At 36.9% G+C, this 14,740-nt stretch overlaps 1 protein-coding gene across 1 annotated transcript in view; it reads right to left on the bottom strand.

Moving 5' to 3' along the window:
• Positions 1-41: 41 nt before the first annotated feature.
• The window catches only part of LAMB4 (laminin subunit beta 4), a 98,089-nt gene continuing 83,390 nt past the window's right edge, over positions 42-14,740 (bottom strand). The window contains exons 30-34 of the mRNA XM_023537988.1: positions 12,093-12,300; positions 9,463-9,601; positions 6,668-6,841; positions 5,280-5,433; positions 42-871 (exon numbers count right to left, since the gene is read on the bottom strand). Of these exons, the coding sequence (XP_023393756.1) occupies positions 738-871; positions 5,280-5,433; positions 6,668-6,841; positions 9,463-9,601; positions 12,093-12,300 (809 nt within the window). The 3' untranslated portion in view covers positions 42-737. The remainder of the gene's footprint in view (positions 872-5,279; positions 5,434-6,667; positions 6,842-9,462; positions 9,602-12,092; positions 12,301-14,740) is intronic.

Here is a 14,740-nt window from a genome sequence, read left to right as displayed (position 1 = left end):
AAAAACAAGTTACATTTTGAACTGTATACATTTTATTTAGAATAGAGTAATAGTTTTATAGATAAAGCAAATCTAAATAAAAATATAAGACAATCTAGTATATATCATCCATATTTACTCCATCCTAGCATTAGAGGTATTGATTGATTCATTTAATTTTAATTTGTTTAAATTTATTTGTTTTAATTTTATTTTATTGTGGTAAGAATATTGAATACGAGAGTTACCCTCAACACATTTTTAAGTATATGATACATTATTGTTAACTATGTAGAAAATGTATAGTGGAACTCTAGAACTTATTCATTTTGCTTAACTGAAACTTTATGCCAGTTGGTTAGTAACTCCTCATTCTCCCCCACCCCAGCCTCTGGCAATTTATTTAATGTTTAGGTTCACTTGACTGAAATGAGTATTAGTAAACAGAATACTTATTTAGATTTGTACTTGTTATATGTAACTAATTATTTTTAAGTTATGAAAGGCAAGAGGAAAGGTTTCTGAAACCAGAGACAATCTCTTTACTTCTCCCTTTTTATTCCATGCAAAGCGGCATTTCCTTGGCCTAGTTCCACTCCAGCCACACTGAGCAGATCTGCAGCAAGGAGAGGGCTCCAGGAAGGGGAAGCAGAAGAGACTGACCATTTGTGTTTTTCAAGTTCGGCATAGCTTTCAGGTTTGCTCATCAGAAGGCGGAAATGAAGGCAGAGGCTTTTGTACTTTAACTCTGCCTAAGTCTAGCAGGTTGCATATTTATTTTCTTGCTCATCAATTTCATTTTTAATGCCAATGACTTGATCTTCCAACTGTTTCAGTTGATCAGCTTTTTCTTGTCTACTTATATTCAAATCTTGGATCTTCTTTTCTAAATCTGAAAAAAGAAAATGAAGCGAACGATATATTTCCAATTGATAGATTCCTCCTGGATTCCCATGTGATACCCAAAACAGAGATTTATGTGTCTCTTAGAGATTTAGTTTTATGCTTTGAATCAATAGATAAAACATTTATTTCCACCAGACTTCTCAAGGTTTTCACATAAATCAGAGCAGAGAAATTGATATTTTTGCCTAAAATATTCTATACTTAAAGGCATTTATCAACGTGAGTCTATAGCTATTTAGAATTGATTAGAAATGAAGAGGCAGATGACAAGCCTTGATTGGATTTGGTGAGGTACTATATTTCCAAAAGTTTAGTCCTTCTATTTTTAACTTCACTTTTTAAAATGTGTTCTTCATTTTAGGGCATTCCAATCTTTCAGTAAAAAGGACTGATATTTTCATTTCATTCTCCTCTGCTAATATTGAAGTCCTTGAACAGTAAAAGTAAAGCAATGCCTTTCTTGGCTACACTTTTAAACATCCATCCATCCACCCACCCATCTATCCATCCATGCTTCAATCAACAAACATGTGGGAATTATGTTAAACACAAAGAAGGAGCCCACGGGGTGGTGAATGGAGATGGTACAAAGAGCTACAGTTAACAGTGTGAGTGGCCTTTGGAAAAGAACCTGGCTTTAGGTTGGAGTGGAATTTCTAAGGAAGAAAGGCAGATATTCCACTTCACTTGGTCAGATCACACCTGGATACTCAGTTGATTCTGAGTAACTGTCAAACTAGCATGTTGCATGCATTTAGAGGAAGGAACCAGATGGTGAATAAATTTGGAACTGTCCCGTGAACAAAAATTGAATTAACTGGTAATGTTTCATGTAAAGGAAAGAAGATTCAGGGCATATGCTATAGCTATTTTCAAATATTTCCGGATCAGAAAAGCAGAATAAATGTGCTTTTTTTGGTCATCTTGAGGAAATAGAAAGAAACTAGCAGGTGAAAGTTCTGTGAAGATTTTGTCTGAATATAAAGAACTTTCTAGCAGTCACAGCTGTTTAAAGACTAAACAGCTTCTATGGAAGATGGGGAGCATGCTGTCACTAGAAACTTTCAAATACAGATCATTCAGGGTTGAAACGGGGATTCAGCATTGGAAGTGTATTTCTGGAAAAAAAAGAAAAGGAAAAGACTCCTGTGTTTTTACTACATAAGTTATTACGATTGTGCTGCTTACTTTTCACTTGCCCCGCCAGATCTGTTCTCCATATTCCTCTGTGTCCTGGAAAGCTAGCCTCCCTGGATGACATCACCTGGCTTCCCTGACCTCTAGCTTTCATTCACACTTGGCCACTGCCCAGTTTTGAGAAGTGATCAGACAGTGGGAAGAGCTAGCAGACTCCGTTCCTATTGAGCAGCAGGTTCTGGAAGTCCTTACATCTCAGCACCAGCTCCCGCCTGGTGGCCTCTTCCCCTCTGCTCCAGCGTTCATGGGTCCACTTCACAGCACTGACACTCCTGCTTCCTCTGCTCCTTCAGGCCCAGGTACCCTGATGGCTTCTCACTGCAGCTATCACCCAGAACCTCCACACCCTTGGTTGATTCTCTTAACTCCTGTGCTTTTGTGGTAGTTCCTCCCCATCAAGAAGTAGAGTCTAGTTACCTTTCCCCCCAAAACCAGCTTTACCAGTTGTTTTGACCAGTGGAAAGTGGAAGAAATGATGCTGCAAGACCTCAAGAGCCTCAAAGCTTCTGTGCTCATTCTTGGGGAACCCTGAAACTACTGTGTCGCAATGCACCCTGGAATGAAATACCTTATAGAGAAGAGAGGTTCAGCCTCTCAGCCAAGCCTGACCCTTCACAGACCTGTCAGTTGATCCATCAGATGAAGGTAGCTGCTTGAATAGATAACTGAGACAACTAGGCTTATAAATGTATGATCCAGAATTACATCCAAGTATGCTTTCTGTTTCTTGCTGGGACCCTGACTGACAAAGCTCTGCGGAGGGACCCTGGCTGCAGAATGGGACCCTGACCCATTCTCCATTCTCTCAACTTTGATCCAGCCAAGCTAAGTCAGGCTCTTTTCTGGAATCTCACGGACATCTCTTCCTAACAGATGGGAACAGAGCACAACCTCTGTGGTTCAGCAGAGTTGGGAAGATGGCCAAACCAATGACTGTTTTTCCTGTCCTGTTGAATTGTGAAAACAGCCTTAATGTGAAAAGAGGAAAAGTAGAATGTGTTTTTCTAGACTTCTTTGAGAGGTCCCCTAATTTAAACTTCCCTTCCAACCTAATTTTGAAAACTGTAAAAGTTTTAGTCTCTGGGTATAAGTGGAAACAATTTGGATCCTGACATAAAATATAAGACAAAAAATCTTCTCCAATCTTTTTGCTCCTATAGTAAGGATCAAGGTCTGAGAATAATAGAAACCGAGTTTCATGTTTTTGCCTATGGAGTGGGGTATAAGGTCAAAAATACTTTGTCATTTTAAATCTTTCCTAGTATATATTTTTTAGATTATTAGGGAAATGCTGAAAATGAAAAAAAAATTGCCCACAAGCTCGCTACTTTGAAACAATTATATAAATGTAAAAAGTGTGTTTTCCTCTTCATTCTCCCTCTCTCCAGAGATAGCTAATGTTAACAGTTTGGTATGTATCCTTCCTGACTTTGGCCCACACTGATGTTGCATTTTCACTTTTTTCCATGTCATAATGATGATATAAATGGTTGTAAGGCCAGAGACTCATTTATAACAAAGACACATTTATAAGGGAGGAGTTCAGGTTATTTTAAAACTTTGAGAGTTACTTACATTACAAATGAATATGATTGTTTAAAATTTTGGGAAATAGTACATACAACCAAAGTGAAACTAGACCACTCAACATTTGATATTTCTTGATGATTTAGAAGTAGTTAAAGACATAATGATTGCCCAGAAAAATCATGAGTATCAGTTGTAGAAAATAGAAATCCCAATGAACTTTCTGATTGTACATATTCTATGTGTGCACACTTCGTATGCATCAGAATTTCCATTTTGATCAAAATCCTTGTCCAGAATATGATTCTTTCTGGTTTGCTACCTACCGACCTATGCTAGATGACCTAATACTCCAGTCTAGATCACATTGACTCCAAAAGAGTTGTTTACACAAGGCGAGAAAATGAGCAGCATAGATTGGGGCAGGGTTTTTCAACCTCAGCACCTCTGATACTCTGGGCAGAATAATTGTTTGTCATGGGGGGTGGGGTGGGCAGGCGGCCATGTCCTGTGCATTTCAGGATGTTTAGCAACATCCCTGGCCTCCAGCTACCAGATGCTAGTTGTACTCCCTAGTTGTGACAAACAGAAATGTTTTCAGATATCCAGAAGAGAGGATAAAATCATCCCTAGTTGAAAACCATTAGGTTAGGAAAAAGGCATTTCAAGGTGATCGATGGTAAATATCATTTCCTTCCAATTAATGCAGAGTAGATGCTCATTGTTTTAGATGCCCTTTTAAGTAAAATCATGCAAGAGTCTTGTTACTTTGCAGTCCCCAAAGCACAAACCCAATTTCTTCTCTCTCCTCAGTGGACTCATATATATGTGGTTAAACTATGTCAATGATAAATTGAAATTGACATAAATTCTACCAGGAAGGTGGAATATTATGATGTTATTGTCAAATTAATGGAGTGGGAAAAAGAATAGATAGAACTACCATATAATCCAGCAATCCCACTTCTGGGTATATATCCAAAGGAAATGGAAACTGTATCTTGAAGAGGTGTCTGCACTCCCATGTTCATTGCAGCATTATGCATAATAGATAAGACATGGAAATAATCTGAGTGTCTGTCAATGGATAAATGGATAAAAAAAGATTTTATATATATATATATATATATAATTCAGCCATGAAAAAAGAAGGACATTCTGCCATTTGCAACAACATGGATGAAACTGGAGGTCATTATGCTAAATGAAATAAGCTAGACAGAGAAAGATAAATAGTGTATGATCTCACTCATTTCACTCATATGTGGAATCTAAAAAAAAAAGTGAAACTCATAGAAACAGAGAGTGGAGTGGAATGGTGGCTGCCAGGAGTTGGGGGATGGGGAAAATGGGGAGATGTTGGTCAGAGGGTACAACCTTTCGGTTACAAGATGAATAAATTCTAAGGTACTAATCTAAGCATCTAATGTACAGCATGGTGCTGACTGTAGTTAATAATATTGTATTATATATGTGATTAGATCTTAAGCATTCTTACCACAAAAAGAAAAAAGGTAACTATGTAAGGTGATAAATTTGTTAATTAATTTAATCGTGGTAATCATTTCACTATGCATACGTCTAGTAGATCATGCTATTATACAGTTTAAATATATACAATTCTACTTATCAATTATACCTCAGTAAAGCTGGAAAAAAAGGACAGATACCTGTTATTCTTCTTATTTTGTCCTCTGTCTCTCTGGCTAATTTCTCTGCTGCATCTTTTAGCTGTTTCACTTTTCCTAATGTTTCCTTTGCCAGTCCTGTAGCACTGGTCTTATGTTGAAGCACAGCATATTGAGTTTGTAGCTCAACGAACTTCTGTAACAGAGCAATATTCCTGTCATTGGAAAATATTCATAAAGTGTGTACATATGCATGATGTTGCATGATACTGTTCATAAATGGAATAAGAGAAACCATGATCCAGTCTATATTCTTGAATTACCCTGATATTTTCAAAAGGGCTTCTATTTGCCCAGGTTGAAAAAAATCTCACCTTTAGTTAATTAAAAATAAAACTTCCTTGTTACAAAACAACAATCATGATTCCATGTTAAGGCAACTATTTATGAGGCATCAATTGTCCTGAATTATGTTAAGGTTAGAGATACAGAGGACAGAATGATCCAGTTCTGCCCTTGACAAATCTTGGTTCAGTTGGGTTGAACAGCTGCATCTGCAGAATGCAGGACAGAATGAGCAGTGATGACTTAGAAGCAGCAAGGTATACATTATTTGGTTGGCAAAAAGGTGAGAGAGAAATGAGGTAGGAAGAGAGGCAGGAAGGGAAATAGAAGTGTTAGTATAAAGATCTCCCTCAGAGTTAGAAAGGAAATCTTTGAGGTCAGACACAAGAATGGAATATGGAAGTGGGAAGAGGGCGGGCAGGAAGCAGTTTCTCAATCTCTGTTCCATGGAAAATGCTCTCAACTCCCAAGTCAGTGGAAAATTTACCCAGCGCATTAGGGATTAAAAAATAAGAAAATAGACCAGTGGTAAAAACAACTTAAGATTTTCCTCTTGTTTAAGCTACCATATTAATGCTACCGTGCTAAGAAAATGAGATGGTAAGTTCTTTCGGCAGCCTAAATTAATGGGCCACTTTCCACAACGGTTTGATTAACTCACTCTGATTTTTGCAACTTGATCTATTCTCTGGCAGATGACTTTCACTTCTTGTTTTCTTTATATGTTATGTGATTTAATTAGAGTAAAGGGCAAATACATACAAAATAAACCAGTGACGTAAATTGTAAAAGTTTAGAAGTTCAGAAAAAATTTGACCAGGAGACCACTAAGAATACTAGGGAGAGTATACAGGGAGCAAATACTCCAGCATGATTTGGCCAAAGGACTCCTGCCTTCATCAGAGACAACCCTCCACTGTGGAAAAGACTTCCTGTCTATCGGAATCCCTACAGACATACACTACTGAGCATGGACCAGCTCTACAGGAAATCCTGATAAATGGTGCAAAAATCTGGGGTTAAAGGATTAGCCTTTGAACAAGCACTGTTTGTCTGCTCTTGGTGGCAGTGGTAGGCCTAATGACCTCCTCAAGGCTCCCAGCCTGGCGTCGGGCCGGTTCAGCCTGAGCTTCTGCATGGATGGCTTGCTCTTGATTCCTTTGCAGCTTGGTCCGCAGCTGGGAAAGTCCGTCCTCCAGTGCTGACTGCTGCTTTGCTAAGTCCAGCTCATTCTTAGTCTCTTTGGCTTGATTTTCAGCCTGTTGTTGATTTAAAGATCAGAAAGGAGAAAGTCTGTTTATGTAACAAGAAACAAACGAGAAAATAAATGATATAATTACCCCTCAGAAAATAAGCTAGGTATGAAGGAAAACAAAATTATTCCTTTGCTTTTTCTGTTCCATTTACAAAAAAATGTTAAAATAAAATACTTCAGACATACTAAAGAGTCTAAGAGAAAATATGATATATATATATATGCATGTACCCACCAGCCAATTTAAGAGTAAAACATTGCCAGTGAGCCAAGGTCCTCGGTATACTACTCCCCATCCTATCTCCTCTCCTTCCTCCTAAAGGCGACCACTACCCTGAATCTAATATTTGTCATTCCATGTACTTCTACATGCTTTTCACTATATCCCATGCAATATTTCTAACAACATGCAATAGTTCCTAATTTTGACTGTATACAAATATATCATTATTTTATTTTTATTTTCCAATTATTTTTTTATTTTCCAGTTAATGCAGGTGGCTTCTACTTTTTTCCCCTTACAAATAATAATGAACATGTTATACTTGTTTTTTATTTCAATGTCTATACTTGTCATATTTAGAAGTCCGATTTAAATATTTCTGAAATCTAACCGATCATTTGTTATCTCTTACCTCCTGTTCTTTGGTCATACTTTCATGCCTTCTTTAATTTTCTTAAACATAATAAATGTTCTTATTTTGTATTCTATATCCAGTAATGATAATATCCACATCTGGTTGCATTTACTGTTTCTCTTGTGTAAGGAAATTGTTTCTTTATGTGTTTTGGGGGAATTCTTTGAGGCTTGGGTTTTAAGGTGCATTCCTTTGGAGGAGATTTTCTGTTTGCCTCTGTCAGGCATTTGAGGGCACCACCACCCCAGGACCACTTTAAATGACATTTTTAGCTTGAGTTGTTGGGGCCACCCAGGTAGTGTGAATCCTAGCCCCAAACTCCTGTGAGAGCCAGCCCAGCTTTAGTAATTCTTAATGAAGACTTTCCTTTCCATTCAGGGGCAAATGTCTTTACTGGTGTTTCTCTCTCTCTCAGTCTCTCTCTCTCTCTAGATATAGATAGCAATAGATATAGATAGATAGATTTAGAGATACAGATATAGATATATCTGCATAACACAGTTTAAGATTTCACTGAGGATTTTGCCTTTTTGGGGTCCCACCTCTATGCAGGGTCTTATTTTCTACTTGCATGGGCTTTATTTTCTGTCTGTGATGCATGGTGACCATTAAAACCAACAGCTCTAATATACCAGAGATTAGCAGATGGATGCCCTCTGCCTGCTGTCAGGTTCATGCTTAATTACCTCTCTGGATTCATGCTTTCCTGTCATTTTTGGCATCTGAGGATTTACTCTCTTCATACTATTTCCTCTCTTCGATACTAATTCAGCTATGCATTTAAAAATTTTAAAATGTCCTATCTAACATTTTTAGTTTTTGTTGTTGTTGTTGTTGTTCTCTATTAGTAAGATTCCTTGCAGGTAGTGGTCTACCATACTTTTAGAAATAGAAGTCTCTGTGCCCTTGGGCATATGTCAGAGGTTTTCTAGAGCAGGAATCTTCAATTTTTTTCTGTAAAGGGCTGGATAGTAAATATTTTACACCTTGTAATCTATAAAGTCTGTACTGTGATTATTCAATTCTGTGCCATTGTAGCATAAAAATAGCCACAGATAATATGTGGCTATATTCCAATAAAACTTTGATATGGAAAGAGTTGGTGCACCCATTTGGCCCTGGGGCTATATTTTGTCAGCCCCTGTTCTAGAGAACATGCCTAGAAGGAGGAAAATCTGGAGGCCTTCCTAATTCTTTTGTCACCCGATATATGGAACCTCTTTATATCCAATCCTTTGATTTCCTGTTGCACTACTTTCTGTTTTGTTGCTGTCTGCTTTTCTTTTTAAGATGCATGCATTTAGATCTATAAAATACAGCCGAAGAATTGAGACTGAGTAACTCGCAATCTGATGGGAAGGAGATGAGATAGATGATGGAGCCTTGGAGGAAGTGACTCCACACACCCTGGAACTGGGTCCTGTCTTGTCCCCCAATTGCCAGAATTCCTCTCCTGGATCCATCACATGGGTTAAACCATGGCCTTGCTCCCTCCAAACTCTGGACAGAACACTTTCTTTAGGATAAGATATTTTTTCAGTCGTAGGATACTCTGATGAGATTTTATGCATGTTTAGTTACAAAAACTTAGCAACAATTAACTTCATTTCTTTGGTTTGTGAACTTTAAAAAGTCTATTACTTTCCCTGGTATCAGAAGGGATAAACTCTAGCCTCAAATCTACTTTTAAGTAGCTGTGTGACCTTGGGAAAGTCACTTAACCTCCCTGAGTCTTAGTTTCCTTATTTACAAGCTGGCAATAGCACCTGCTTTATCCCCAGGATTGGTCAACAAGGAAATGTAATGTTGCTGGGAGAGCTCTATAGAACATTATATAAATGCATAATACTACCATAATCTTATTTTATCCTGATAATAATCCCATCAGACAGGTAAGGCAAGCATGACATTGGCACACATAAAAACTGGGTTATTTCTACCCTCAAAATCTATTTCATGTTAGTTTCAAAGAAAAAAAGAGAAATACCTGAAGTATATTCTTTTTTATTTTTGTTATCTCAGCAGTCAGCTGTGTGATAGTAGAATTTGCCCGTTCTTGAGTGATTTGAACTTGTTGCAACTTATTCAACATTTTGTCAAGATTTAATAGAACATTTCCTGATTTTCTAAGGTAAAATATTAATATTTCAGGTTAGATAAATATGCAATTATTCATTTATTTCAACTTGAGAATTCATTGGAGTCAACCAAAAGCTTTACAATATTATTTATAAAGTAAATTTAAATTACTCTTAAGTGAGGCAAAATGCTAAAGTCTTCATTCTGAATAACGGACATATTAAATGCCAATAAAAACACATATATATGCATGTGCAGATACAGATTTCACCAGATATGGAAATCAAGGATACAGGTCTTGTTTATTAATTTGTCATAAGCACAGAGGTTTGGGAATATAACTGCCAAGTTTTGAACAGAAAAACTATCCTCGGCCAATTCTAGTGCTCTAATTTCTCAAACTTAAGCAACAATTTCTAAATCCTTATTGGATTGGGGGTGAGGGTCAAGAGGCTCCACAGAGAGCAAAGAGAGAACTGAAGGCCTTGCATTTTTAGGCTGTGTTTATTCAGGTTTATTTAAGCTTCAGTGGCATTCCAGTTGCCCAGGGGCCCAGTCAGAGGTTAAAATCACAAGCATTCCAAGTGATAGGCGATTTTATAGAAATGAGCTCACCTCAAGTCAACATTCACCAGATACTTAGATCTATGGGCTAAAATACACCTTTGGAAAAAAATACCAAGTGAGTGAAATATCAGATAGATCTTTGCAGAGGCATAATTAGCAATATTTGTGCCCAAAGCCAAAACAGCTAAATGCCCCCTTCCACATCTAACCTATCCTCTCCTCCTAGTGGGCATAGGTCTCTTATAAAAAAAACAAAACAAAACAAAACAAAAAACTTTATTTAGAGCAGTTTAGGTGCTCTAAAAAACTTTATTTAGAGCAGTTTAGGTGCTCAACAGCAAAATTGAAAGGAATGTACAGAGAGTTCTCATATACCCCCTACTCCCACAGGTATATCTCCCCGTCTCCACCCATTATCAATATGCCTCACCAGAGGGCACATTTGTTAGAATTCACAAACCTGCACTGGCATATCATAATCACCCAATGTTCATAGCTTATCTTAGGGTTTATTCTTGGTGTATATTCTAAGGGTTTGAACATATGTATGACATGTATCCATCTATAGTGTCATACAGAGTATTTTCACTGTTTTAAAACTCCTCTGTGCTCCATTTCTTCATCTTTCCCCTTGACCCCTGGCAACTACTGATCTTTCTTACTGTCCCCTCAGTTTTGCCTTTTCTGGACTGGCCTACAGTTGGAACCATACAGTATGTCATCTTCCTTTTCTATGCTTCTTTCTTTACTTATATGTAGCTTTCAGGAGCTTTCCTTTCTTATAACAGCCCCCTCTCCGCCCCACCACCATACACGCACACCGTATCTTTTTACTGAAGTCGTTTTTTTTCTTTTAGATTTTCAATGTACTGCTCGTTATAGTGCATTTAGAAAAGAAGAAGAAGGAGAAGGAGCAGGAAAAGGGAACCAAGAAGAAGAAAAATATCAGTAAGGGAAAAATTTACCAGTAATCCTACCACCTTTTAAAGTACTGACATATTCTAGCATTTTGTTTTACAAAATTTTTTCTTTTCATGATTGAGATCCTCTTCCATGTATAATCTGCTACCTTATTTTTAAAAGCATTAACATTACACTGTAAGAATCTGCATGTTGTTAAAAATCCTTCATTTACATCATTTTTAATAGCTGTGTGATTGTACTGCTGTTACTTAATCTTCCTAGTTTTAAATATTAAAACTGGAAGGAGTTGGACTTACAGTTGAGTCTGGTACATTTCATTTGTGTAAGTGGATCATGAGACAGAGAGGGCAGCTCAGGTCTTGACTCTGCTGGGCATCCCAAAATGGTGGTGGATGTTGATGATGTAACTAACCACCATCTAACAACCCTATCACCCTGACCCACAGCACCCCATGCTCATAAAGCTTCAAGGTGGCTTTTCTTTTTGCTTGGCTAAGTCAACAAGGGCAGAAGGAAGCATGAGTTAGTTAACTCTCTGTACTGTGTATATCATTTTACTCCTATATTATTCCTGGGGCAGTAGTGTTCATTTCTTCTATTCCTCACCATCATACCTTTTTATTAAAGTCATTTTTTTTAATTTAGATTTTGAAAGTACTGCTTATTATTATAAATTTAGAAAGTACCAAATATATAATAGGTAAACAAGAAGGAGAAAATACTCTGATATTCTCACCACCTGTTAAGATACTGTAATATAATTAGTATATGGCATTTATTGGTGCATATTAGTACAAAAAGGTAATAGACCATTGGAAAGGCATTTCGAGTTTAAGGAAAATGGGAAACAGGGATCCTTGCACACTGTCTCCCAATCTCCCAGTTTCCTGGGGGCCTCTCCACAGACAGCTTAGCCCTCATTTGGGTACCAAATTATTGGAACGTAACCTCATTTGAATGTTATAGTTTCTTAGGCAAATATTTTTCGAATGGCCTTTTAGTGGCTGGCCTGTTAGAGCAAGATGAGAATATTAATACTGTACTTACTCAGCTGCTTTTGCCTTTACCAAAACCTTTCGGACTCCATCTGCTGTTTTATTTAGCTTGTCCTCATCTGTCCTGTAGTCCTCACACAGTTGCATAAATTTCCATATTTTGTCAAGTTCCTGGGTTAGATTTTGTGAAGTTATTGGCAGGTGGACATTAAGAACATGATTTGCAACCTTCTCTATGTCCTCTGGAGGCACGTTTTCCTCTTAAATAAGAAGGTAGATTTTAGGTCATTATGTCTCCTTATCAAATACTGTATCTTTTAAGTATAACCAAAACAAACTAAGTCAAATGCATTTGCATTTGATTGTATATGTCCCTAGAATGCAGGGATTAAATTGCATATGTTCTATAGATTCTTCTTCATCTTCAATTTCCCTTTGCTCTGAAAGGAACATTGCTCATACAGTGCTGAGTACCTGCTACACTTGTTGGAAAAAATGAAAAACTCCAGACTTGGAATATTGTATATATGCTACAAAATATCCTTGTAAAAATTGTTTATTATAAGCACAAATTCAAAAGCAATTAAAATGTTTAGATGCCAGTCATTGAAATTCAAACACAATGAATAAGATTCTGGGGCAGCCTTGGGTTTGGACTCAACAAAATTTGATTCGAATCCTTCATGACATTAAAGAGGCTCACAATTTTTGCTCATCTGTATAACTGAGTAACAATACCTGTTGCTGCCACTCAAAGGCTTATCTTGAGAAGGAAATACAATACCGAGTAAAGTATCATGTGAATAACATCATAAAGAAACTTCTAAATACATCTCTGCCCTGCTTTTTCGAAAAATAAAATTGGCCCCCTTGTGAGAACTAACATGGAAGATAGACTGGTAGTGTTTGGGGTAACAACCACCGCTGTCTAGCTTCCTACTGAGGACAGCGTAAGTCCCATGGGGAAGTAGAGATGCATTAGACGCAGATTTGATCCTCAAGGGGTTTACCACCAAGTGAGGAAACATAAGTTATTGTATATAAATACTGATTATGTAAGAAGAGAAATGATAAGTATAAGAAAATACTTCAAGAATAACTTCAAAAAGGCATTTTAACTGAGTCTTGGAGGACAGCAGAGATTAAATTCGTGGATATATGGGGTGAGGGGAGGGGTAAGAGGCATTCTAAACTGAGGGAACCATAGAAGCAAAAGCTCACAGTGGAACAAGAAACAGTTCATACTCATTCTTGGTTGTAGAGTGGGGTATCTAAAATTGGAGGAGCAGCTCAGAAAGGCTGGGAGCAGGTCACCCGAACCCCTAAATGTGAGGCTAAGATACTTGGAATTTCTTTAAGAGGCAGTGGGAGCCACAGATGGTTTTTAGCATTTTAGTGACATGACTCAAGTTCATATCCTTTTTGTTGTCATTTTTGTTTTAGCTATTTTGTTTAATATAAAAAGATATATTTTTCCTGTAATTTTTTTTGAAATGCGACAATTTTTTTTTTTGCGAATAAGTTATATTCTAAACAGAATCAGGGAGTTTTTAAAAATAGTCATTCTTTTTGTAAAAAGTTCTAATAAAAAGTGGTTTTCATTTAACCACATATTTAGTCATCAAACATTCATTGGTATTTACTATGAGATTATAAATTCAAAAAATTTTAATGGGATTTTCAGGAGAAGTGACACAAACTTTGTTAATACGGAATTCAGAAAACAAGGAAAATATAAAGATGGTCAAAGAAGAGTTGACGAGTGAGGCCACCATACAGTCTAATGGTGATTTTATTTGGGTTTCATAGCAAGGAAAAGAGAAGAATTGGGTGGGTGAAAGGTACTGTTCCCTGGTGACGCTGACCAGAGAATTTTCTTTAATGGAATAGGATTTTTCTCTATGCTTAGTCTAATTTTTGTTGTAATAATTTGAATACAGTATTTTTTTTTAATTCCTTGGGTTAAAGTAAAATTTTTATTAGAAATTTACTCAGTAGCAATGAGAAATAGGACTTATAAGGGAAAAGGCTCCATGATTTGGTGAATTAGGTGAAAAGCTGGTAGAGCCTTCTCTTGGGGCTCAGGACCATATTCTGCCATTTTCACACAACTGGTTGGGCAGTTTTGATTTTATTTTTGTTTTGATGCTGAATTGACTCATATCTGCAGAAATAGCTAATGTGTTCCTCAATCCAACCAGTTCTTGGATCTGTGTCTAGTCAATACCAATCCATCTAGCTAACTCATTAAAAATTTGCTTTATGTCCAGTAGACTGATTCTACCTCCATTCATTTTTACCGATTATTTTGGTAATTTTTACTGATTCTTTTTATTACTTAATTATTTCCCTATCTTGAAGATCAGAACTAGAAGCTGCCAATACTATTTCTAGAAATATTGAGATGGAAAAAATACTTGGCCACAGGGGTCTCCTATAAGTTTTAAACATATTAATGAAATGATTGCACAGATTGTAATAGATATCCCAATTGTCAATTCATGTAGAGAGTGTTCAATTATTGAGTTTAGAAGATGGCTATGGAAAAGAAAGCCTCTTGAGATGAATTCCGTGCAGTGCTGTACCCAAACTGCATTATTTGCAGAGTAAGGTTTCATGTCAATTTCCAGCCATACTATTTGATTTTTATCTTTAATAAGTCTTTGGAGTTTAAAATATGTTTCTCCCCAAATAAGGCAT

This window comes from Pteropus vampyrus, unplaced genomic scaffold (assembly GCF_000151845.1).
Source record: "Pteropus vampyrus isolate Shadow unplaced genomic scaffold, Pvam_2.0 Scaffold208, whole genome shotgun sequence".
NCBI lineage: Eukaryota > Metazoa > Chordata > Mammalia > Chiroptera > Pteropodidae > Pteropus > Pteropus vampyrus.
The sequence above is the reverse complement of the archived record's forward strand: the minus strand, read 5'-3'. Positions and strand labels throughout refer to the sequence as shown.